Genomic DNA, 25,931 nt, shown 5'->3' on the forward strand with positions numbered 1-25,931 from the left:
AAAAAATATATCAAAACTACAATTTGCTCACAGATAGTACAGGTGTCTGAACTATTGTTTTGTGTCATTTTTTTTAAAGATATAATCTTACATTTATCAATAAATATTTTTACATTAATTTTCTATCATATATATATGGGTGTGTGTGTCTGAGAACATGTATGCACAGTATATACATTAATATGCATGTATGTATATATACATAAATATAAATTGTTACAATTATATATTAATATATTACAAGTCATTTGTATTTATTTTTTGACAAGTTGAGTTGACAAAAGGAAGTGAACTGCAATGCAAGGCATGCTGTGCATGATGATGTCCAAGAAGAACAGCTACTTTGAACACATTATTAATTCAGCTCATTCCTGACCAGTCCTGGGAAGGCTTCCTTGCCTGACCGGGCCAGTCCACTTGTATTGGAGTCCACCAAAAGTGTTGTCATCTGTTCTTTCGTTTGTCTTTCTTGCTCCGGTTGGCTGAGGCTGCCTGTGCGGGATTGGAGGAGAGCACGGAGGCGTGGCCGCTGGATTTGAGGTGGTCAAAGAGCTTGTTCCTGGTGGAGAACTCGTCATTACACGCCACGCAGCGCAGCTTTACCATTTTCTGGAGGGGGTGGAGGGCGCCAGTGTCGGGGGGGGGGGGGGGGGAATCCAAAGAGACAGACGTTTACATGTGGCTTGGATGCATGTATTAGTTTAGAAGCCCAAACCAAATGAAAATGCTCCAAATAGGCATCTCAATCGGAATAAACAGACCAAATCCAAATTTCACAGGGGTGAAATATTCCTTTTGACAAACCGATCAGAAGTAAATTTTCGTCACGTAAACTGTGAATCGGAATGGTGCTGGGCTGCGCATGCTTTGCCTCGATGTAAATGCAGTGACGTCATCGTTTACGCACGTAAATATGCCGTTGTTTTTAACAACCTGTAACTTGTTTTTATCAAGCTGTTGTTTTAATGTAGTGTAGAAACAATCACAGCCACTGTGCTAAAGAGACGACTGACCTCCAGCTTGATAAATGACGTGACGTTTACATAGATGTTCAAATGTCACGCGGCTGTTGCGATTACATGTCGTGCACATGTATAAACCCGATCGGATTTGCTCACGTCACATGTCGACAGCTGATTGGAGATCTTCAATTGGAATGAATTAAATTGGAATGACCAAAAACTCTGCATGCAAACCCTGCTAGTGTTTCTGTACCAACCTCAGGAAGTTGTTCCGCTCCCGAATGTGCATTGCTGTTCTTTGGTTTATCTTTTCCACTTGGCTTTTTGGCTTTGGTCTTCACAGAACTGGGCAAGTCGAGGAAATGGTTAATACAGTATGAACCGTAGGGATGGAAAACCGTAAACAAAAACGCTCACCTCTTGGATTCAACGGGAGGAAGATGGTCCTCCATCCTGGCTTCCGTAGGGCCCGACAACTCCTCTGGAACATCTCCAGGAACCTCTTCACGGACATCTTCAGGGACATGCTTACCATCTGTGGTTGACGTCACCTCTACTTCTTCATGTTCCTCCATTGGAGTGCTCTGCATTCGAGGCCACGTATAATAAGAATGAAACAAGCGAAGATGATTTTTTTTTCTAACTACAACAAATTGTTCAATTTCAAAAATGATATAAAAATATTAAATTCAATATATATATTTTTTTAATCAAAAAATTATATCTACCAACGCTTTAAAGGCCAGTAGGTTTACATAAATTCACTTTTTTTTTTCAATTCGGGGAATATATATACAATTCAGCAAAAATGGATAGTTCGCATTACAGCATATTAATCCCTTATTTATTGCATGGGTTAAATTCTGGACCAACCCCACAATAGGTGAAATCCGCAAAGTAGCAACCACATATTCACATATTTTTGGGATTATTTATACATCTTTATTGTATGAGCCTCCCCAGACTCTGCTTGAAATAATAATTTAAAAAAAAGAATGTCACAAAATATTGTTGGGGCTTATGGTGGTAACTCACATTGGCTGCTTTCTGCTGCCGCTTCTTTTTCTTCTGCTTTTTGGACAATCTGTGTGGTTTGGAGCAAGACAAAATTACATTTAAAAAAAAAAAAAAAAAAAAAAGGCCAAACATGGTGCTTACGTTTCTCACAAGGACCTACTTTTGTCTTGGTCGATCTTCCACCTCCTCCTCCTCCTCCTCCTCCTCCTCCTCCTCTCCATCTTGGTCCGCTATGTGTTTGTTTTCCTGCTCGGCAACCTCTTGGTGGTCCAGGGTCAGAGCGAGTGAGTCATCGTCTTTAAGCTGTTCCCGTAGCAACGCGACCATCTCTTTATGCTTTCTGGACTTCTCGTGATTGCTCATCCTTTTAAAAGGTAGCGACAGGAGTTTGCCTTTTTTATGTGCTGCACAACAGACATCTGCTGGCACTGGTGAGAACTGCATAGGACAGCAACAAGTGTCCTTTCTGGCATTTTCATGCTATGTTAAAAGTAGATCAGGAAATTGAACTTACAGCCATATAGGAAGGGGTCTGACTACTCAGTAAAATATGAGCAATACCATTAACTAAAAATAATTTATATGAATTTAATCAAGGAACTGCTAACGCAAATAGCATGTAGCTGATTGCATCATGGCTGATGCTTTTACATTTACATTTTTAATCTACACTTTTCTCTCTAAAGGTTGAGTAGTGTTACAGGGCTCTACACTTACTTTTGCACTGGTGTGACCAACTTTTTCAGTTGGTAGGTGTTGTGGATATATGGCTTTTGCTTTGCATGGCAGTTTTAACTTGCATTTGTAGATGTAGCAACAAACCTTTTTAACAGACAACAGTTTTTTTTAAGTGTTCCTGAGCCCACGTGACGATATCCTTCGCACAGTGATATCGGTTTTTAATGCAGTGGTGCCTGAGGGAACACATTTTGGTTTCCGGCCTTATCCGCTAACATGAATGCTTTGATGATATAATGGACCATATATGATCAAATCCCTAAATGCCTTGCAATTGTATGTTGAGAAAGGTTCTTAAAATGTTGAACTATTTGCTTACGCAGTTGTTCGCCAAGTGGTGAACATCACCCCTTCCTCGCTTGTGAACAACTGAGCCTTTCAGGGATGCTCTTTTTAAACCCATTAATCACACTCACCTGTTTCTAACGTGTTCACTTGTGGAATGTACCAAAAAGGTGTTTTTTGAGCATGCCTCGACTTTCCCAGCTTTTTGGGAATATGTTGCAGGCACCAAAGTCAAAATGAGAAAATATTTGCTAAAAACATTAACGTTCATCAGTTTGACATTAAATATCTGGTGTTTGTAGTGTATTCAATTGAATATAAGTTGAAATGGATTTGCAACACATTGTATTTCCTTTATATTTACGTTTTACACAACATCCCAACCTCATTGGAATTGGGTTTTGTACTACAGTACAGTAGTTCACCTGTTTTTACACGTGTGATTTTAGGAAATTACATTATTTATAACTTTGCCTGGCCTGGCAAAAGATGGATTGATTAATTATACATAATTTTCTGTGGGAAAATGTGCGTATATTGTTTGATCATTTTCAAATGGATTGTGTGTGACGTTGGAGGTTACATTGGATAAACAAATGAAAAACTCATTCTGGTAGGAGAGAGGAGACTTACGCTTTGTCCGATTTGAAGGACTTGTCGCAGGCTGGGCAGTAGAGATCATCATAATAAGCAAAGTTGATATCTTCTGGATCTACCTGGTCTTCATCTGGACCTGTACAATCAGGTGTGTGTTCACAAAAGACAGGAATAAACTCAGTGTGAGGGATCGAGGACTGTAGTGAATTGTGAAAATCTGTGAGTAATTAATGGTCTCCCCGAAAAAGATTTATAATTGCCTATAGATGCCACAGGAAGACAGAAAAGCACTACATGACGCTCTTCAACTACTTCAGCATAGTTCCTTGGCACCAATAAGCCATAAGACGGTGGGAAAGCAATACTTTTATATGACGGTATTTTGGCCTGAGTAAAAAGATGGGATGAGTTTTTCTGCAAAAAATGAAGAGTAGGTCCCACCAATAAGTCTGCAAATAGGTGAATTTGCGAGTAGCCATTCCCAAATATGCCAGGAATCATTGTACTGGAAAATATAAATGCACATAGGGGGTCCTCTGTTTACGACGAACTTCTGTAGCGGCGACGAAACCCGAATTTGTATTTTAAGTCAGAACACGCCAAAGTCTATAACTAACTGACAGTAATACAGGAGTAAAGTCAGAATTACAATAAATGTTTGTACAAAAAACACATCTAGGCCAGAAATATAAAATAATCCGATGAAAAACTGTATCTCCGGCGGTGATTGAGCATGCCTTCTTGTGCTTGTGGCAGCCTATTCTTACGCCCCCCAGCAAACTAGTTCAGAAACTCGAAACCTCATAGTCTATTGGGACCATCATATACTGCATGTATATCTCAACAAACCTAATCGCTCCTCAACAGTCTTCTGTTGTGTTTCCAGCTCTTCGTCCTCACTCTCGGAAGCATCTCCAAACTCCTCCCCGTACTGAGCCTCCATTTGCTGCAGCTCCTTCTCCAGCTCCGATAGGGCCGCCCAGCTTTGCTCCTTGTACTCCTCCGCCATCCTTGGAACACATGTGACATGTAGGCTAATTATGTACCCATCCGTTTTATACATAGCACTTGTCCTCATTACTTGTCACACCTAGACTGGTCGGCAACCCCTCGCAAGGCACACAAACAAATAATATTCACTCACATTTCCTCCTTTTAGAATCTTCAATCAACCTAACATGCATGTTTTTGGAATGAGTGAGGAAACCAGAGTACCTTGAGAAACCACACACACACTTATGCACAAAAAGTCAACCGAGTAAGACCGTAGTGGATTCAAACCCAGAACCACTAGACTGTGACATACAACATAGATGTACTAACCACTATAGCACCGTGCTGCCTTTTCCCGTAAACTATCAATCCATTCATCCATTTTCTATCGAGCTTGTCCCCATTAGGGTTTTGGGTAACCTGGAGCCTATCCTAGCTAACTCGGGGCGAGAGGTGGGTACACTAGACAATTGCAGGGCACATATAGAAAAAATTAATATTCACAACAAATTTGAGTTTTCAGTTGACCTAAGATGACTTCTGGTGAGAGGTCGGTTACTACCTGGACTGGTTGCCTGCCAATCTAGGGCATATGTAGACAAACAAACATTCATAACTCACATTCACAACTATGGAAGAGTGATATCACAGGTGTCAAACCCAAGGTCTGAGGGCCAGATCTGCTTGCCAGAGTACCATATTTTATTAAGTGTGTCTTTATATTGATTTGTTCTTTTCATTTTTATTAAAGCTCTGTACTAAAATTGCAAGTTTCTCTTCCCTTTTTATAGATATTACACTCTTGTTCAACAAATCCCTTCCTAACATAAATTGAAATATGGTATTTATATTTGGCTATCTTTCCATGACTTCTGATTTCAAATTCAATTAGTCGTAACAATGAAATGCAGGGGCAATTGTGTATACAAAATAATATGATGAGATCATTACAATTTTTCTGTTTTTTTACAGTATGCTTTTTACAGTCAGAACGGTAGGATGTGACCCATAATGAAAATGAGTTTGACATCCCTGACTTCAAAGTCTTCAATGAACCTAGCATTCCTGTTTTGTTTGAATGTGGGAGGAAGCCGGAATAGCCTGAGCCATGATTCGAACCCATGATTCCCTCGACTGTGAGGCAGACGCGCTTACCACAATCCAACCGAGCTGCCAAAGGTAATATTTACTTGGCCTGACTGAGCTTCTGCTTGCGCCTGAGCTCCTGCGCCCTCTTGCTCTTCTCTGCGTTGCGCTCTTCCACCTCCTTGCGATGCGCCTGCACGCGGCGGTCGCGCTTGCGCATGAAGGCCACGAGCTGGCGTACCAGCTCGTTGCGCTCCTTGCGCACCTTGTCCCGGGTCTTCTTGTTCTCCTTCTCCATGGCACGCTTCTCCCAACGGTTGGATGCCTGCCGCGTGTCGTACTCCTCCTTCCAGGCAAAGTTCTTGCGCGTGCAGAAACTCTGCCAGTAGCCGTAGAAGGCGTGGACCACCTGCGTCGCAGAAATACCAGAGCTTACAAGTCATCAGCAATTATACACTAATAGATATATAAATAAATAAAAACTACAAAATTCGAATTAAACGAATGATATTTGCAATAGGTGGCACGGTGGTTGACTGGATAGCACATTTGCCTCACAGTTCTGAGGTTCAAATCCTGCCTCGCCAGTGTGGAGTTTACATGCTCTCCCCGTGCCTGCATGGGTTTTCTCCCACATCTCAAAAACATGCGTGGTAGGTTAATTGAAGACTCTAAATTGTCCATAGGTGTGAATTGATTATATGAGCCTTGAGATTGGCTGGCGACCAGTTCAGTGTGTACCCCGCTTCTTCCCCAAAATCAGCTGGGATAGGCTCCAGCACGCCTGCGACCCTAATGAGGATAAGCTGTACAGAAAATTAATGAATGAATATTTGCAATTATATGTCCAATAAACAGAAAATTAATACCCATATACAGTGATTCCTTGAGCTACGAGTGACCTGACTTACGGGTTTTTTGAGATATGAGCCGTCATTCGACCGATTTTTTTGCTTTGACGTACAATCACAGACTTAAGATACGAGCATGTCATGGTGGCAGTGAACTCAACTCAACTGAACACAAATGGTTCAGCATCAACATGTAGGCAGACAACATAACAGTACTTTGCGTAGAAGGACCAATATATGTGACGTACAGATGGGTTCACAGAAGAGTTACAATGCTATTATGAATCCCACTTGACTTGTTGGCAGGACACACCTCACAGCAACATGAATGGTTGGTGCAAAGAAGACCTTAACTGGGATTTATAATAACGCCTCAATGAACAGTATATCCATCGGTCTGTTTTATACTGCCCCCAGGTGGCCAAGGTGGGGACATAAGAAGGAGCATCATTTAATTAGGCAGTGTGACAAAAATGTTTAATTTAATTTAATTCAATGTATTTATGGCATTACTGTGTTTTACAAAATTACAATGGTATTAGCGCTATTTTACCTCATTAAAATACACATTGCAACCATTTTTTGGAGGTGGGAAAGCTGGAAAGGATTAATGGAATTTCCATTCATCTCAATGGGAATAGATTATTTGCGATAAGAGTGTTTTGACTTAGGAGTGTAGCCACAGAGGAAATTAAACTTGTATCTCAAGCCACCACTGTAGGCAGATTTGTTTTCAAGTCATGAGATTTATTTTCTTATTTTTATTTATTTATTTTTCAAGCGTTAAAGCCAGAACATTTGGACTCAATAACAATTTTGGATAACAATAAGGAAAAAATAAAACTCAAAGTTTTATTTATTTTGATTTCATGGACATATACTGCAAATGTATTATTTTTCAAATTTTTATTTGAAAAATAACTTTTCTAGTTTTTGGGAGGGATACAAACAGGGACAAATAATATAATTTTCTAAAGGCGGTATATGTGCAGATTTATTTTCTTGCAACTATTTTCTTATTTTTATTCAGAAATAAAATAAAAAAATTCTTAACATTTGAAAATAAATCAGCACATTTATTTATCTTTACTGGACATATTTTGCATATATTCTCTTATTATTAGAAAAATATGTTCCCATTTAAATTAGTAATAAAATAGACAAAACAAATCTCTAAATATGTATTTACATGTTTTTCCTTTTCAATCATCCATCCATCCATTTTCTGAGCCGCTTCTCCTCACTAGGGTCGCGGGCATGCTGGAGCCTATCCCAGCTGTCATCGGGCAGGATGACAGCTTCGTATTTATCCCCCCCCAAAAAAACAACAAAATACAGTACATTTTCAGCCAATATTTACATGTCTGTAAAAGTTTTGAATTATCCACCTTTATTTGAAACAGAGCGGCACGGTGATCATCTGGTTAGAGCGTCTCCCTCACAGTTCTGAGGACCGGGGTTCAATCCCCGGCCCCGCTTGTGTGGAGTTTGCATGTTCTCCCCGTGCCTGCGCGGGTTTTCTCCAGGCAATCCGGTTTCCTCCCACATCCCAAAAACATGCGTGGAAGGTTAATTGACAACTCTATATTGCCCGTAGGTGTGAATACGAGTGTGAATGGTTGTTTGTTTGTATGTGCCCTGCGATTGGCTGGCAACCAGTTCAGGGTGTACCCCGCCTCCTGCCCGATGATAGCTGGGATAGGCGCCAGCACGCCCGCAACCCTAGTGAGGAGAAGTGGCTCAAAAAATGGATGGATGGATGGATGGATATTTGAAACAGATGTCCATCTAGACACCAGACAAAGTGAAAAGCACTTGCCATATAATTTGACTCAAAATGGCATCAACAAAAAATAATACGTCATTGGTGACCACAAGGCGCCTCACTGGACATCCTCCAATTGTGAGTAGGCACTTACAGTATCGTAGTCACTCTGAGAATCCCCAAAGGACGGAAACTCCTCGTCCTCATCGTCGGCTTCCACTTTTCCGTGCTCCATCTCTTCCTTGACGATAGACTCAAAAAGATTCCTGTAGACTGCATAGAAACCCTGAGGACAAAAAAAAAAAAAAAACTTTTTCAGCTTTCATATTTTCAAAAGGCCAGTTCTTTTTTGTTTTGTTTCACCAACCTTGTCGTCATCACTATAGCCTGAGTAACAGGTGACGGTGAAGAACTGCAACAGGTCGATGCTGTCATCCTCGTAGTCGCCGCTCAGGCCGCCCTTCAGCAGAGCCTCCCTGTGATTGTCATACCTGACAAAAAGTGCTGGTGTGACATTCCCATAAGAAAACATATCCATTTATCCTTAAAGGAAAACATGCGTTAATGAAAGAAGTTGTGTTCCTCTGGTGTGACATCCAGCCAAGATCTCCAAAACATATCAAACCATGGACAACACTTTGTCTTGTTAGTGAAATGTAGAGATGTCAGCAGGGTTTAAAAACAGTTGCTTGACATGTTACCTGCCACCATAGGACACTGTGTCATTTAACCAATAGGTATTATTTCTCTTACTTGTGGTAGCGTAGAAAAAAAATATTTCCACCAATGAAAAAAGGGAGATTTAAAAATTATAAAGATCATGGCGATGTGATACTGTCCTTTCAATGTGCACTCAGGGGTTTCAAAAGGTTTCTTTCTCCCGGATTTTTTGGGGGACAGCTGCAGCTGCAGCTTCTTGCCTGAGGTGCATGTTTGGTTGTGGTACATCATCCAAATCACCTGATTCACTACTATCAAAATCATAGGTGTCAAACTCAAAGCCCGAGTGCCAGATCTGGCCCTCCACACCACTTTATGTGGACCACTACAGCAATTAGTAACATATGTCAACTTCATGTTGCTTGCTTAATAGGTTTCTTCTATTCATGCAATTTTTTCTGCACTTTTAACAACCATTTTTTCACCAAATAATTTCTTAACATAAAGTGAACAATAGTTCTATACTTAATATTTGTGTGACACAATTTTCCATCACTTCTGATCTCAATTCAATTCTGAATTCAATTTGTTTTTAATGATATATGTAAGAATCAGTCCCCGGGGAAATTGTGTATATGAAATAATAAAGTGAGGTGACTATATTATTATATTTATATATTTTTCAGGGCAGCACAGTGGACAACTGGTTAGCAAATCTGCCTCAGAGTTGTGAGGACTCAGGTTCAAATCTGGCCTGGTTTGCATGTTCTCCCATGCTTAAGTGAGTTTTCTCCAAGTCCTCTGGTTTCCTCCCACATCCCAAAAACATTCATGGTAGGTTAACTGAAGACTCTAAATTGCTCATAGGTATATGAATGTGGGTGCGAATGGTTGTTTGGTTGTGTGCCCTGCGATTGGCTGGCGACCAGTTCAGGGTGTACCCCGCCTCTCACCCATAGTTAGCTGGGACAGGCTTCAGCACGCCCGTGACCCTAGTGAGGATAAGCGGAACAGAAACTAGATTTTTTTTTTATCAACATAAAAGTATTTTTTTCTGAGAGCATTATAACTACTGTATGGTATACATTAGGTGGGATTTATTGTGTGGCATTTGGTTGTACAAATGTTTCAGGCAGCGGCAAGAGTTTTTTTTATTGTTGTTGGCTTTCCAAGTAACAAAGGAATACGTGAACAGTGGATAGGGAAAGTCAATCGACAGGGGAAGAAACGTGGTCAGCTATGGGTGCCTAGCAAGTATTCCAAACTCTGTGCTGATAACTTCCGGCCGTGTTTTGAGAACTACTTAGCAGAAAGCATTGGATACAGAGGTAGAGGCTGAAACCAGCTGCGGTGCCAACTATTTTTCCTCCAGGCATCGGGACCTCAACTGCCAACAACAGAACTAAATCTTGCAGCTGCCACGGTGCAGCAGGGAAGCGCCGCAGACAAGAGGTGAGCATTTCCTTGTATATACCTACTACTCTACTATGGTTACTATGCTCTGGGGAGTAGGAAAAAGACCCACGCAGTAGTTTTCAGTACTGACGTCTGTACTTTTGCCAATATGACAAGACAACAGACACACAGCAAAGACTTTCTGTGCGGTGTGTTATAACGCTACTCGAGCGAGGGGCACAATATATAGGAATACTGCATACTATGTAAAAGCTTGTGCCGTGTCACTGAAACATATTTGAATATATAATCCATATAGGTCACTGATAGTGTAGTGGTACACTCGCCTGACTTTGGTGCGGGCAGCGTGGGTTCAGTTCCCACTCAGTGACGGTGCGAATGTGAGTGCGAATGGTTGTCCATGTCTATGTGTGCCCTGTGACTGACTGGCGACCAGTTCAGGGTGTAGTCCGCCTTTCGCCCGAAGTCAGCTGGGATAGGCTCCAGCGCCCCGTGATCCTAACCAGGATAAGCGGTGTTGAAAATGGATGGATAATACTTACAGTCGTGCTCAAAAATATTGGCACCCCTGGGGTGCCATTATTTCAAGCCATGACTGCATAAAAAGACATGCTTTTGACATACCGTCACATCGAGCCAGTGGCCACTCTCTTTTTCTGTTGTATAGCTGCTACTTGGCTGCTCGTCGCCGTCACTGTCTGATAGGCTCAAACATGTACGCTTTGACGATGCAATGTTAAGTTGGGGCTCCTGTACGTCAAAATCCTCCTCCTCAACATATTCCAACACGTTGCTCGCCATTGCGTAAAGTGTGTAGCGCGCTGTGTTTGGCAATTCCAACGTCACATCTGGTAGCCCTTGCGGTGTTATAGAGTAACCACACCCTGGTGTCTTGAGCTTCGGGTATGTTCGGGGAGGACTCAATATGCGTTATAAAAAACATTTTTTTAGCTAAACTATGGTTGAAAACTTGCTGGTAGTTACGTGCATGTAATACATAACATGACATAACATATGGCTACAACTACCGGAGACAAATTCCTTGTGTGTTTTTTGTACATACTTGGCAAATAAAGATGATTCTGATAAACAATGCAAATATGAATTTTAACGTAACCCATAAGATCTTTGTCATCTGACCTTTAAGTCCAGAACTAAGGAAGAAGTGCCACTGTTCAAATGCATTCATATACATCCATTTTACATAATATATTTGATGTTTTTAAAAATATTTGTAACAGTTTTTTTACGTGCTTTTTAAAAACGAGTTATGTAAATACTAGAATGTACTGTTCTTCCATCTGTGTTTTTCTGTTTAACAGAAAGCTTAAAATGACAAAATAGGCATAAACCATGGAATCCATTTACAGTCTTTTTAGTAATATCAGTTTCAAGTATGTACAAAAAGTGTTTTACACACAAATGTTTACTGTTGTCTTTCCTACTGTACCATGATTATAGTTAGTCAACAACACAGTAGTTACCATGCTCTCTCCTGTGGGTCACCCAGGACATCATAGGCTGCCTGAATCAGCTTGAAGTGCTCGGCTGCTTCCTCGGCTTTATCCAAATTCTTATCTGGACAGTTTGAAAACAATAATTTGGTATATTTACAGTAATAAGATTGAAAGGTTTTGGAGTGAGCCCTCTGCCACTTACCAGGATGCCATTTCAGGGCTAATTTACGATATGCTTTCTTCAAATCTTCGTCGTCTGCGTCCCGTTTGACTCCCAGGACTTCGTAATGGCACTTCATCGTTGTTCTTGTATTAAAAGTTTACATTTACACTCAGTAGGTTCACGTTGTACCGTCGTTAGCATTTAGCTAGCAGCAGTATGCTAACTACCGGCATTCGTGTCGGTTAACGTAAGAAAACACGACTTTTTGGCGGAATTATAATTTTTTTGCGGCACAAAGTAAAAGAAACGTTGTTCTGTATCTTGACAAGTTTTCAATTAAATCCCTGAATATAAGACGTTTAAAGTGCGAACAAAGCAAGTGACCGGCCTTTCAAACGTTTAACCAACTCTCGCGATAATTCCTCTTTCTTGGCTCACAATTAAACACGATGACAACCCGTTGCTGCTCCCTCTGTCGTAACTGACAGAATTGTCAGTCAAATAGTACGAACAGTTTACAAAAGGTTCTGCCTCAAACATGACATTTATCAATAGAAGTCTCTTATTTTTTTTATTTAGTCATTGTGTATTTTGCTAAGGTAACTCGCCAAATAAAACTACAAATTGTCAGGGCAGGAACATCTCGGCGCCTTTTGGGCCACCGTCGCGTTCTCTCACCGCCTCGCACATGGGTCACGTTCTCGTCCAATCACGCGACAGTTGCCCTCAAACAAACATGTCGACTCTCAAGCGAAAACGTGGAGGACGGTTACCCGGTGGAAAAAAGGCAAAGAAAGTCAAACATGTCGCAGATGGAGGTGATCCACCCGCTGACAACCAACAGGAGAAGAAGGATGAAATCACCATTCCACCGCCTGTTTCTATGGTACGTGCCCGAGCCAAAGAGCTTGTTGTTAGCGGCGTGGGGGCGCTAGCTAGCTCGCAAGAAGCTAAGTCATAAAGTTTAGTCCCGTGAATGATTAGGTTCTCTTTAGGGGAATTTAGTTTTTTGTGTTTTGATTGATGTTTTTTTTTTTAATAAAAAAAAAAAATATTATTTAAACTGTGTCCAGGGCAAATGGACCAACAAGGAAAGAGTTCTCATCTTCTCTTCGAGAGGCATTAACTTTCGAACCAGACACTTGATGCAAGACCTGAGGAACTTGATGCCACATTCGAAAGCAGGTCAGTTTGGCGTACATACGTGATTCTCAACAAGAATCTAAACAGAAATGACGATTTGGATACCAGACGTTTTTCTTTTTTCATCCATCCATCCATCCATTCTTTACCGCTTTTTTTCTTTTTTTGTAAGTAATTTTATTTTGAAAGGCAAGCACGGAAAACGATTTGCTCAGAGAGCGTTTAAGAAAGTGTGATCTATAACGCTATTTTTCGAAATTGTAATTTATTATGATTATAATCAAAACTTTTTTTAATCCCCATTAGATACCAAAATGGACAGAAAGGACAAGCTATTTGTTATTAACGAGGTGAGTGTTTTTTATAGCCATATAATAAAATGTGTCTATAAAATTGTTAATAAATGTAGTTACATTTATTAACAATGCATACAAGGGCGGCACATTGTGGATAGTCGATCTGCATTCGACTCGAAAGGTTTGCGGACCAAACCTTGGCTCAGGCCCTCCCCTGCGTAGTTCACGTTTTTACCTGGTATGCATGAGTCAAAAACATGCTAGGTTCATTAAAGACTCTAAATATAGATGTAATGTAATTTGGCTGGTAATACAGGACTCTAGACTAACTTTTACACTAGTAGCACTAGTGCAATGAACTTTTTCAGTTCGTCGCACTACCGCATGATTTGGTCACACAATTCTTTTGAAAAGGTACAGCATGACCATGGCATACCATAGATATATTTGCAAAATATGTTATTGTGAACAAGAAGTTTGTCCGCAACAAGCAGTAGCAGACAAAACAGGACAATTGTAAAACAAAACCCAAAAAAAGGATTTACTTTTATTTGATCATTTGTTTGATTAAGAAGGGCCAGTTTTTATAGTGAGGGCCCCTGGGAAAACCACTTAATTTTGAGCATTACCACAACCATATGATTAACATAGATTTAAAATGATTCCATAAGCATACCACCACCATATAAAAGTATCGTTTATGATTATTCGCTCTATTTTGCAAATTTACTTGCATAGCAAACCAGTTTACCTATTTAAAATCATAGTCCCAAACAGAACATGGATAAATTACTACTGAAACTATTGCACTTTATTTTAATGATAGTTTGTTTCCCTATACAATCCCTTTTAAAGGAGTCTGGGCATTTTAACTTTGCACATACAGTATCTTCATATTTCTGTGCTATATACAGCACAGACATTTGTATCAATTAATCTATGTTGAAGACGACGTTTTTTTCTTGTAGGTGTGCGAGATCAAAAACTGCAACAAGTGCCTCTTTTTTGAAGCCAAGAAGAAACAGGACCTCTATATGTGGTAGAGTATTACCTTTTACTCATTAGCATATTAACCTTATTTGTCCTCAAAACTCAATTAAAGACATTCTTGTCACGCAGGGTATCAAATAGCCCCCATGGACCCTCTGCAAAATTCCTGGTTCAAAATAGTGAGTGGAAATGTGCTTGAGTGTGATTCTTACAATGATGCCAGGTGTAATGTAAAAAATGTAAACTTCTCCACAGTTCATACACTGGCTGAGCTCAAGATGACGGGAAACTGCCTGAAAGGATCCAGGCCACTCTTGTCCTTTGATCCCGTGAGTACAGCCAGAAACAAGATGGTTGCCATAGTAGGAAGGCTTCATTGCATTTTGTTTCCCCCTGCAGACATTTGACAAAGTGCCCCACTATGCTTTGCTGAAGGAGCTCTTCATTCAGGTTGGTACAACCTCTCATGATAGACTATTTTAGTGGTAGACTGATATGGATTTTTTTTCCCCCAGTCCCGATATTGATTATTAGTAGTCAAGCAGGCCGCAAACCGTTATTTTGAGCCGGTTTTAATTTGCCGCAAAATGGAAAATTTTCAGATTTTGCTACATTTAAATGTTTTTTTTTTTAAATTTCAAATAAAAAGTGCATGGAGCTGCCCGGTCTCAGCAGCATGTCTCTTTAAGGGAAATGAAAAGTCAAAAAAATAAATAACTCCCTAAAGTTTTCTGCAGGAAATCTAGTTTTCCAAAATGTCAGTATAACTGAAATGTTAATCCTTAAATTATCAAACAAAAAGTGCAGGGAGTTCCGAGGGTCAGAAGCATCTCTTATAAAGTTAACTGAACATTTAAATTAATAAATGGTTATCTGAAGTTTAACTAGTTTTAAACTAATCTCTTATCGACTGTCTGATTTTTATTTTTAATTTTAATTATTTTTTTTTAAAGTCAGATGTCGATATGGGTCAAAATGCCTAATATAAATATGTCTTATTTGGGTGACTTTTGAAGCCCACGGATGGATGTTCATTTTTACTTTACAGATGCCTCCTCTGCTGCGTAGGGCCACGGGCATATGTGTTGTGTAGCGGTCCATTAGTGCAAGGGCTGCCTTAACCTTAAGCTTTGTTAGGGGTACATTTTAACATGATCCTTATTCAGCTGTACCTAATAAATAGGAGTGAGTCATCAAAGTGAACGGTCATTATTAATAAGTAGTCTTGTTGCAGACGTTTTCCACGCCGCGGTATCACCCCAAGAGTCAGCCCTTTGTGGACCACGTCATCACCTTCACCATAGCAGACGAAAGAATTTGGTTCAGGAACTACCAGGTAACTTGTTTCGTCTTTCATTGGAAATACGCCTCCTGTCAAATGTGACTGTTCCTTATCTTTTGGTGGCTTCCAGATCATCGAGGAGGATGCGGCGCTGGTGGAAATCGGACCTCGCTTCGTCCTCAATCTTATAAAGATTTTTCAGGGGAGCTTCGGGGGGCCCACGCTCTATGAAAACACACACTTCAAGTCACCCAATATGGTAATATTCACTTTACACTTGTGACTGTAAAACAGTTGTACGTCGAAGATCTAACATAAAATTTCCCTCGGAGATCAACTATCAGTTATAATTATTTCCGGAATCCAAAACCTTTAACTGTACAGGCAGTGCTTTAATAAAGTAATGGAAACCAACAACTAATTTTATGTAAAATGTTAGAAAATAATCATCTACCTTTTCTTCGCAAAGGTGGAATCGAGGCAACTGGACTCTTCTTGTTTGCTGAAGATGTTTCACTTTAAAAACTTTTTAATTTATTGATGAAAGGTGAAACATCTTCCACAAAAAACAAGTCCAGATGTGAATTACTGTGGCTTGGATGACTGAGAATCTACAAAGATGGCTCACCTTTTGTTTACAAGCATGTGGTCGCTGGCTAGCGTGAGAAGTTAATGTAGTAGCTGACGTACAGTAGTAATGTCTACATCCTCACTCCTTTTTGTCAAACAGCACAAACAGATTGATTCAAATGTACATCAGCAGTCACAGAGGATAAAGCTCAAAGTCCTGGTTGTCCCAAATTTCTTCCATTTAAGGATTACGGAGGCTACTGTGCTCTTAGAAACCTTAAGTGCGGTAGAAAATCTTTTGTAACCTTGGCCAGATTTTTGATTTGCCACAATTCTCTCTCTGTGCTCTTTTCCAGTTCCTTTGATCTCATGATTCTCATTTGCAATATGAGCTGTAATTTCTTATGCAGGCAAGTGTAAGTCTTTCTCAATGTAGTCCATCAATAAAATTAGACAGCTGGACTGCAATGGCGGTGTAGAACCATCACAGGGATGATAACAAGAAATGGACAGCACCTGAGTTAAATATGAGTGTTACAGCAAAGGGTCTTTATACTAATGGCCATGTGATATATATATATATATAATTTTTTTTTAATATACCAATTCTGCCAAAAATCTATTTTTGTCAATATGGGGTGATGTGTGTACATTCATGAGGAAAAAAATGAACTTATGTGACTTCAGCAAATGGCTGCAATATGACAAATACTTAATACAATATACTTTACGTACCCACTGTATATTGGGATCCACGGTTAACATGATATCCTATCCATGCAGCACCGGCGTGAGCTCCGTCTGGCGGCGGCGGCCCGTGTGCGTGAGAGGCAGATGGTGAAGGAGTCGCTGAAGGCAAAGAAGGCCCTAGTCAAGCCGGAGATCATCAGCGACGTGACAGACAATGTCTTCGACACACCGGTGCCGGCGAAACCCGTGATCATCGAGACTGAACCACCGGAGCCTAAAGAGAAAAAGAAGTCTCGCAAAGCGTTCAAAAGGAACAGGATGCAGATGAAGCGCAGGTAACTAGAGGGACTGATCAATGACCAGGAAGGAATATATACATTTATTCACTTCAATTATGTTTTTGTGTGAATGCAACATATTAATGTTACTAGTTGTCAAGTTTTGTGATGTAAACATGGGACAAAACTTCAATTTTTTTTATTGAATATTAGAAAAACATTTTTGAATAAAAGGAGCAGGGAGAAGAATATTTTTGACCCCATTTCACAGAAAAATAAAACATTTCTCAATCAAACTGTCCCAACAAATGTTAAAGGGAATTCTGACGCATGACGAACGTGGGGTACAATTTCTACTTGGCAGGTGAGTGTCTTCACCTTAAGACTAAACAGCAAACTTTGAGGTGTACATTTTGTAAACCTATTGTTGCTCGAGCCATATTGTGCTGAGAAGTCAGGACTGAGTCGCATGTACCAATGTCGTTGCAAAGCTCTATGGTAGAGATGAAATGATACACCTGTTCTGCTTCATATCTGGATTTCATGTGGTTTGCCGTTACAGCTTCTGAATCCACATTTCCGGATGATTTTGGCTCGACATACGTACAGCATGTCCATAGTCTTATTACAAATTTATAAAACAATACGCGTTTCCCTAAGTTAATGCTAATAAAGCTTTATATTAATGACCAATTGCTTCATTTGTATGTACAGATTGTCATCAAACTGAAAGATCCTAGGAAATATCTGCCTGTTATAATATATCTAGCTATACACAAGTATGTCCAGGAAGAAAATCGCAGAAAATAAAAGTGCTGAATGAACAGCAAGTTCAATTAGCTTGAAACCAATTTTGTCCATAATCCACTTGTACAAACATCTTGTTTAAAGAAACATCAGTCATCATCCACTTCCTCGTCAGGACAGCAGTAGTATTCCACAAAGCAGATCTGTCCGTCGTCATTGCGCACCAGGTACTGCAGTGAAAGGACACCCCTGCTGTCAGTCCTCACGGACACTTTGCAGGACAACGCCAGCGCCTTGGTGGACGGCTTTAGCAGGGCCATCTTGTACCTGTTTGGACGGACCGTGCAATGTCAACCATTGTGAATCATCACATTTTCTGGAAAAACATTTATTGGGCGTTCAATACATGACACCGGCAAACCTTGGAAGGCTTCTGCTAAGTGGATATCAAAAGCTGTTTCAGATTGTTTTGGCATTTTGGGTGACACCAGCACAGAAGGGTATGGTTTAAAGCAGAGCGCAGAAGTGTGATTATTGCTATCGAACAGGAAACTTATGGAGACAGAGATAAATCTAGCTGCTCAAAACATCTTAAGCAGTACAATTCATTAAATGTCAAATACAATTTTACCATTACATAAACACTACAGCAGTACCTCTAAAATGCCAATTGGGCATAGTATTTCCCTGCTGCCATTCCTTCATTTTTGTCAGCCCTGTCAGATTTGATCAACTTTTGTTTACAGTTTTTGTTCTTAACTGGTTTACAGAGGTGGAAAATTTTCAGTTTTCCATGGGAATTTATTTTGGAAATATTCCAAAATGGAAACGTTCCAGGTGACACGGCGGACAACTGGTTAGCACATCTGCCTCACAGTTCAGAGGACCGGGGTTCAAATCCAGCCTCGCCGTTGAGTTTGCATGTTCTCCCCATACCTGCGTGTTTTTTCTTCCACATCCCAAAAACATACATGGTAGGTTAATTGAAGACAAAATTGCCCGTAGGTGTGAAGGTGAGTGCGAATGGTTGGTTGTTTATAAGTGCCCTGCGACTGGCTGGCGACCAGTTCAGGGTGTACCCTGCCTCTCACCCAGTCGGCTGGGATATGCTCCAGCACATGGACCATAGTGAGGATATGCGTTATGGAAAATGGATGCATAGAAGCGTTGCATGGGAATTAACTAGGAATTGAGGGTACTTTTGTGGAAAGCTATCGCATACACAAACTATAGATATTTTTTAGCAAGCTAATACCTAAAATTTTTGTTTTGTGTCACAAAGCAAAAAAATAAATAAAGCGATGGCTCGTAAGTCGGGGAAATCTTACGTCAAGGTACCACTGTAATTTCTCGTGTATAATGCGCACCCCCAAAGTTGACCTCAAAACTCTGGAAAACCCTTCTACCTATGTATAATGCATTTTTTTTTTTTTAAATGCATGATTTTGCTTCTACCCATATGATCAAAACAAAGTATCTGTATTTTGTTAATTTTTTAAAAAGAATTATTCTGAAGTGAAGCACTTTATTTGAACACATAATACTTTTTTTTTTATTTACTTGCTATTATTTTGAAAGTTCACAACCCTACTTTTATTTAGTAAATGTGAAAACACACCGTTGTGCTCATATGTTTGATTACCCAAGCAGAATTTGTAAGATGTGTACAATTCTTTCAGGAAAACATGAAGGGCCAGGCGAAACATTTTATTTTAATGGGATTCAAATTAAACAGTCAAGCGTTTCAGAAAAGGTGGAACGGTGTACGACTGGTTAGCACATCTGCCTCACAGTTGTGAGGACTGGGGTTCAAATCCCGACCCCGCGTGTGTGAAGTTTGCATTTTCTCCCCGTGCCTGGGTGGGTTTTCTCCGGGCACTCCGGTTTATATTTAAAAATATATTTCACAAATTCCGCCAGGATATGTAAACTTATGAGCACAACTGTACATATGAAGTCATACGTGCCCCTGTCAAATTGGAATGAAAGTGTCGGCTACACCTTTTTCATAACCACAAGGTGGCGGTGGCATATTAGAATGAACGTGTACACCTTTCTCATAACCTCTAGGGGGCGGTGGCATTTTGGAATGCAAGTGTACCGCTTTTTCATAACCTCAAGATGGTGGCATACATTTATAAAATACGAAAGATTTTTCCATTTTCCCCTATACCTATGTATAATGCACACTATTGACTTTTGACAAAAAAATTGCATTATACATGAGAAATTACAGTAAATCTGGTTGGTTTAGTAAGGATTATTGAAGTCCCATATAAAGGAGCAAACCAACTGAAAGTTTCCAACTTTGAAAATTCCCAGAATTTTGCAATTCAGTTTCAATTTTGCAGTTGTTATCTTAAAACTAAACTACTTCACCCACCCAAACTAACCTGTTGTTTTGCGTGGTGGTGCAATGGAACAGCTCCATCATATCAGAATCTTTGGAGTAGTCGTAATGAGCGCTTCCGGCGTTGCCGAACGTCGACAGCCTGGAGTAAAGAGAATGCATCAAAATTCACAATCTTGTTTAAAAGCCTCCAGTGAAAAGGTCAAACATTGACGTGTGGACCGAAAGTAAGGCTGGCTGGGGGACATGGTGATCTGCAGCACCTCACTGGTCATGTCCAGTTCAGAAAAAGCCTCTTTCAGACTCTCGGACAGCAGGATCACCTTTGAACAAAAACAAATAATCTATTTCTACCATAGGAAGTAATAATAAAGTGAATCCATTCATTCCAGAATTAAACTATTGATTGACCGTTGTGGGACTAATAGAGCGTATGTTATTTATTACTGTACAATTTTTAGATAACATTTTAACATTAACACCCATCAAAATCTAAAAATAGGTTAACTGATAACACATGACACTGCTTGGGAGGCAGGTCTCTTCACATTATGACTAAACAGCTCCATTTACTGTGTACATTGCATTCAACCTCTTGTTGCTAGGCTACCAGCAATGTACCATAAGTCACTTTGGTTTCTACAGTTATCACACTTCTGTCATTACTGGAACCGTTCTATACACTCAACTTATTTTGTTATCCATATTGTACCGAGCAGCCAGCACTTTCATCTCTAAGCTACCGCAACATTGTAGCAGTGATTTCCGGTTGTATGGTTATCACAATACTTTTTCATCACCGCTACCGTTCTGCGTTGCTATCAGGGGTCCTGCTAGCATCTCGTGCTTTGACCTCCACCTTGTTTGTGACGTTGCTGCTGCAGAACTCGAAGTCAATTGGCTCCTCTGGCTCTTGCGTGTTGATCTTGCAAATGGTCACCACGCCGCCCTCCTCCAGGAACAGGGTCAGGGGGTAACCATAGCCTCTGTAGCACAGTCGGAGAGCGGGTGACACGCCTGAAACAAACAGATAGATAAGATAGATACTACAGTATAGATACTATAGACAGCTCCTGTACATAAGATACTATAACCCAGGGGTGTCAAACTCACTTTAGTTTGTGGGCTACATTCACTCAAGTGGGCCGGACCAGTATATTATTGGCTTACGCTGATCTTGTGTCTTAACCCGCCGTTAGCTAACCGACCATTAAATATGCGTTGTTCAAAACATGGTTAGTCACGTCGTTAGTTAACAGCACCGTCAAAGTTAACCGTGTGGTTGACGTCACTGGTCAGCGCCAATATATCCCACAATTCCTCATTTTGCTGACTTACGGTTGAGCGAAAAAACTGTCGTGAGCATACCCGGGCCATTTCGCACAAATGGTGGTGAACTTTCCTGTAAGATTAAACAACCATAAACTTATTATTGTTTTGTACACTGTAACATAGTCTACAGGAAAAATTATGGGGTGTCTATCGTGATAATAGGTATCATATTGAAATGAAATTCAGTGACTTTATTTATTATTAATATTAATGTTCCAAACATGTACAGCTCACGGTTTTGTACTTAAGATTGACTATAGAGAAGGGGCATCACCTAGAATTACTAGAGATTTTATAGATGATCAATTGATTTTATGCTTCATATCAAGCAATAATTATCATACCACGTTTAATTTTGATAAGGATGGTTTTTGAAAAAAAAAAAGACAATGAACTCATCTCTTTTATCATTATTATACTGAATGCCAGTTGAGGTTTCATTGTACTTTCTATTGTTTTTTTATTTATTTATAATATTTTGAAATATAACAATCAATATAAACACTAATGACTTTTACATATATTTATATAAAATGCATCATCATTGCCATGTCTCTTTGAACAAACTTTAAATGGTATCCAATAAACCAGTGAACAGAGAAAATAAGTAAAAACTTTACAGCAGATATTTTGCGGGTGCTTTGCATGGATGTAATATGATTCTGTCAATATCTCTTCTTGTCTGACTTCATTGTCGGACATAATCAACTATTTTTAATAAATCCATGAGCTAATTCATCCATCCATCCATTTTCTGAGCCGCTTATCCTCACAAAGGTCGCGGGAGTGTTGGAGCCTATCCCAGCCATCATTGGGCAGGAGGCGGGGTACACCCTGAACTGGTTGCCAGCCAATCGCAGGGCACACATAAACAAACAACCATTCGCACTCACATTCACACCTATGGGCAATTTAGAGTCTTCAATTAACCTACCATGCATGTTTTTGGGATGTGGGAGGAAACCGGAGTGCCTTGAGAAAACCCACGTAGGCACGGGGAGAACATGCAAACTCCACACAGGAGGGGCTGGGGATTGAACCCCGGTCCTCAGAACTGTGAGGCAGACGCTCTAACCAGTCATCCATGTCCCACCATGAGCTAATTCTTTTGGCTTTTAATATCAATTTTAACCTATATTATATCTAATTGAATCAAATTTTAGACTGTTATTCAAGTTACCGCGGACAAGGAAAATATAGACATTTTATGGGTGCTTCATACAGACGCAATGTTTATCTATTTCCAATATTTGTTTTTGACTTCATAATGTAAGATCGTTCAAATGTCCAAATAGATCACAGTCATGTCTTATTTATTGAATAAATCCATGAAATATGTTATTTTCCCAACTTTTAATGTCCCATGTCTTGAGATGATACACACCAAGTTTGAAGCGAATCATTAGCCACGAATGCCATCTCGAGAGTTAACCGCACTGTTAAAATGTTAGCGGCAGCCCTGCGGTGTGTTAACATTAACGTCACGTTAACGGCCGGTTAACGTTAACTGAGTTTTGCACAACAAGTTAACGGTCGTTTAAGTCTACTTAACCAGTGGTTAAAAAATAACCGAGTTTTGAACATCCAGGCCCAGATTGGACACCCTGATGGTCCGGTTCTGGTCTTTGGGCTGTTCGTTTGACACCCCTGACTAAAGACTGGAGCTAGATAGACACCTGGTACTGTGCTTCCTCCAAAAATACTGAGACAATCCAGCAGAACTGTGAGGTTGATCTTCAATCCTACCATATCTTCCTTGATAGTAAACTCCTGGAAGATTTCAGCCTGAAATAAAAAGCCAACAGTCCTAATATTAACATTCAACAATCCCGAAAACAAAGAATTATAGCAAGCAAACAAACCTGGATGAAGGCATTTGCTTGAAGACATTTGGAGTTCTCTACAGTGACTTTGAGGCCGTTGGGTGTGGCGGTGACGAGGGCGTGGTCTTTGAATGCAATGGCTTTCAGGATGTTGGACAGATTGTGTGCGTTGTCCAAGCAGGCTACAAGCACGTATTGTTCATTGTTTCCCTGCGACTCCGTCAATAGCGGCATTGTGACACTGAAAAAAAGAAGAGTTCAATATGACACCATTGTGAATTTTGCTGAACTGTGACCTCATAATGCTATTTAGTATGGGCGGTGGTAATGTGTCTCCTGCATGCACGGATCCATTACATTAATTGACAAGTGTAGTTCATCAGCTTGGTGATGAGGTTCTGCCCCCATGAGTGAAAATACAATTGATGTTTATGGTCTTTGAGCGCTTACTTTTTTCTTCACACTCTGGAGTGGACTGCTCTTCAACAAGTAGTTGGAACCCCCAAAAGCTCTGCCATGGTAAAACAAGCCATACTCTGTGTTGGCCCCGCAGTAGACACACTACTACCCCCTCGAAACAGGCTGAGTTCAGCGAGGCTTACAAAAGAGGGTGTAAACTGAATGCAGCGCAGTTCTTTATCCTTGACATATTCTGACAAAAATAGTGCACGGACATATTAAGACACCTGAGAAATGTATACGTATTCTTTAAGAATGCCACCATTTTGCTGTGTAGTTAATTGTACGGCAAACTAACTCAAGAAACCAGAAAGGTATTTTCCACCATACCTAAGGATCATTTTCAGCTCTGGCGATGGGTCGGTCACGTCACTGGTGACAAAGTGCGCGCTTGAAATGTGTTTTGACCAGCCTTTAGTCTTCAATGGTTGCCGAAAAAGCCGTTGCCAAGCAATCAGTCGACCACACACGAAATGATTTTGAGTTAACTTTTGAAGGTTACACGGCATGATCGACAACAACAATTAGAAACGAGCGACGCTTTCAGAAAGCTAACTTCACATGAGCATATGGCTCTACGCACGCAGCGCACTTTCACGCAAAACAACAAACAGAAGCTAATCTAACAACATTTGCCACTTAAACGTTAGTTCTAACGTCATGAACGTGGAAACAGAAAAGCGTACAGGTCACTCACATGCTTAAAATTCAGACATCTACGTGGTTGCGTTTTGAGAAAGGCGCCTGTGATGTCGCTCCTTCCGCCTTCTTCTCGTTCTACAGCGGAAGTTGATTCTGCGCATGCGTATTGACTTCCAGAGCGAGCGCTTCACATGATCAATAACCTGTGAGCGCCCGTTTGCGGTTTCAATCTCCAAAAGGTGAGACTTGTTGCGCGAATACGTGATTACCTTTACTACTTAGCTGTGTAACTCAATTTTATCACCAAAGTTTCTGGCAATATGACTTTAGCATCGCAGCTAGTCCTGTGACGCAATAGTCGCTAAACAAACAGTAACACGTAAAGTGAACAGATATGGTTGAATAGCATGAATTGAAATGTATACGTTTAAATAAGAAACCTTTGTATTAAATGAGTTAATATAGTCGTGATTTTGCCAGTAAATTACTACTGCTTTGAAAGAAGCAGCAACGCGACTGTAGGGATTAACGATGTATGGTTTCCGTGTTGCAGGTTCTTCCACTTTGCTGCAGCCATGGTGTGCATCCCCTGCATTGTCATCCCTGTTCTGTTGTGGGTCTACAAAAGGTTCCTGGAGCCCTTCATCTACCCTTTCATTTCACCCTTCATCAATACATTCTGGACTAAAAAAGCTGTGCACGAGTCCGCCACTGGTGACCCAGCTATGGGTGAGAGGTGTAATAGGACATCCAAGGAGGTAGGCTGGCTGGAGAATAAAGTGATCATATGCGGTGGGGAAAAAAACCGAAAAATCCACTTATTTTTTTTCTTTTTTCCAGCTCGATCACAATGTAGAGGTTACAGCCAATGGATCCACCGTAGCGGGCGATAAGAAGACAGACTGATCATTCTAACTGGTTGTAATATCACATCGATACAACTGTAAAGATTTCCAGATACCGCATTCATAACGTTCCAGGTGGCATGTAGTAAATTATTAATTTTGTCACAATATTGTTAAATATTACAGCTTTAAACATTTTTTTTTATCAAGATCAAACATGATGTTAAAGTTATGAAGAAAATAAATTATGTATATAGAGTGACTTAACAAATGTGTATTAATTTGAGACTTGTCATGAAATGAAAGAAACAAAATGTCCTAAATAAACAGTATTTTGGACTACTTTTAACATAACAGGTTGAGATTTTCTTGTGGGGAGGGGGGATTAAAAAAAAAAAGTCTTAATAATTTGTCCACCATTTGGTTGGTGACCAGTCCAGGCTGTACCCTGCTTCTCTCACCAAAAGTCATCTTACGTCAACCAAAGACTCAAA

The 25,931-nt window shown here is 40.2% G+C and overlaps 4 protein-coding genes across 7 annotated transcripts; 2 read left to right on the plus strand and 2 right to left on the minus strand.

Annotated features, from left to right (window-relative positions):
* Positions 1 to 229: 229 nt before the first annotated feature.
* dnajc21 (DnaJ heat shock protein family (Hsp40) member C21) lies at positions 230 to 12,402 on the minus strand. The gene is made up of 12 exons (XM_061798923.1): positions 12,030 to 12,402; positions 11,855 to 11,948; positions 8,662 to 8,785; positions 8,449 to 8,580; positions 5,783 to 6,087; positions 4,449 to 4,609; positions 3,636 to 3,735; positions 2,140 to 2,343; positions 1,998 to 2,046; positions 1,380 to 1,546; positions 1,220 to 1,307; positions 230 to 609 (listed from the first exon to the last, which is right to left on the minus strand). The coding sequence occupies exons 1-12, from the start codon at positions 12,124 to 12,126 to the stop codon at positions 445 to 447; spliced, it is 1,686 nt and encodes a 561-aa protein (XP_061654907.1). The 5' UTR covers positions 12,127 to 12,402; the 3' UTR covers positions 230 to 444.
* Positions 12,403 to 12,544: 142 nt separating this feature from the next.
* bxdc2 (brix domain containing 2) lies at positions 12,545 to 17,928 on the plus strand. Its single transcript, XM_061798925.1, has 10 exons — positions 12,545 to 12,876; positions 13,064 to 13,175; positions 13,440 to 13,483; positions 14,398 to 14,468; positions 14,549 to 14,598; positions 14,675 to 14,748; positions 14,819 to 14,869; positions 15,654 to 15,755; positions 15,832 to 15,960; positions 17,055 to 17,928. The coding sequence occupies exons 1-10, from the start codon at positions 12,679 to 12,681 to the stop codon at positions 17,298 to 17,300; spliced, it is 1,077 nt and encodes a 358-aa protein (XP_061654909.1). The 5' UTR covers positions 12,545 to 12,678; the 3' UTR covers positions 17,301 to 17,928.
* On the minus strand, positions 17,424 to 24,783 carry rad1 (RAD1 homolog (S. pombe)). 4 transcript variants are annotated; one of them, XM_061798929.1, is made up of 8 exons: positions 24,648 to 24,739; positions 23,942 to 24,002; positions 23,531 to 23,732; positions 23,345 to 23,453; positions 21,196 to 21,353; positions 20,559 to 20,659; positions 20,380 to 20,478; positions 17,424 to 18,313 (listed from the first exon to the last, which is right to left on the minus strand). In XM_061798929.1, exons 3-8 carry the CDS (start codon positions 23,723 to 23,725, stop codon positions 18,136 to 18,138), a joined length of 840 nt encoding a protein of 279 aa, XP_061654913.1. In that variant the 5' UTR covers positions 23,726 to 23,732; positions 23,942 to 24,002; positions 24,648 to 24,739; the 3' UTR covers positions 17,424 to 18,135. The 4 variants fall into 4 exon arrangements, with proteins under 4 accessions (XP_061654913.1, XP_061654911.1, XP_061654912.1 ...); XM_061798927.1 differs by lacking the exon at positions 23,942 to 24,002 and adding an exon at positions 24,281 to 24,369 and having other exon boundaries at positions 24,648 to 24,733; XM_061798928.1 differs by lacking the exon at positions 23,942 to 24,002 and having other exon boundaries at positions 24,648 to 24,783.
* On the plus strand, positions 24,702 to 25,791 carry LOC133489805 (UPF0729 protein C18orf32 homolog). Its single transcript, XM_061798931.1, has 3 exons — positions 24,702 to 24,831; positions 25,146 to 25,350; positions 25,433 to 25,791. Exons 2-3 carry the CDS (start codon positions 25,168 to 25,170, stop codon positions 25,496 to 25,498), a joined length of 249 nt encoding a protein of 82 aa, XP_061654915.1. The 5' UTR covers positions 24,702 to 24,831; positions 25,146 to 25,167; the 3' UTR covers positions 25,499 to 25,791.
* Positions 25,792 to 25,931: the final 140 nt, after the last annotated feature.

This window comes from Phyllopteryx taeniolatus, chromosome 15, assembly GCF_024500385.1.
Source record: "Phyllopteryx taeniolatus isolate TA_2022b chromosome 15, UOR_Ptae_1.2, whole genome shotgun sequence".
NCBI classification, from domain to species: domain Eukaryota; kingdom Metazoa; phylum Chordata; class Actinopteri; order Syngnathiformes; family Syngnathidae; genus Phyllopteryx; species Phyllopteryx taeniolatus.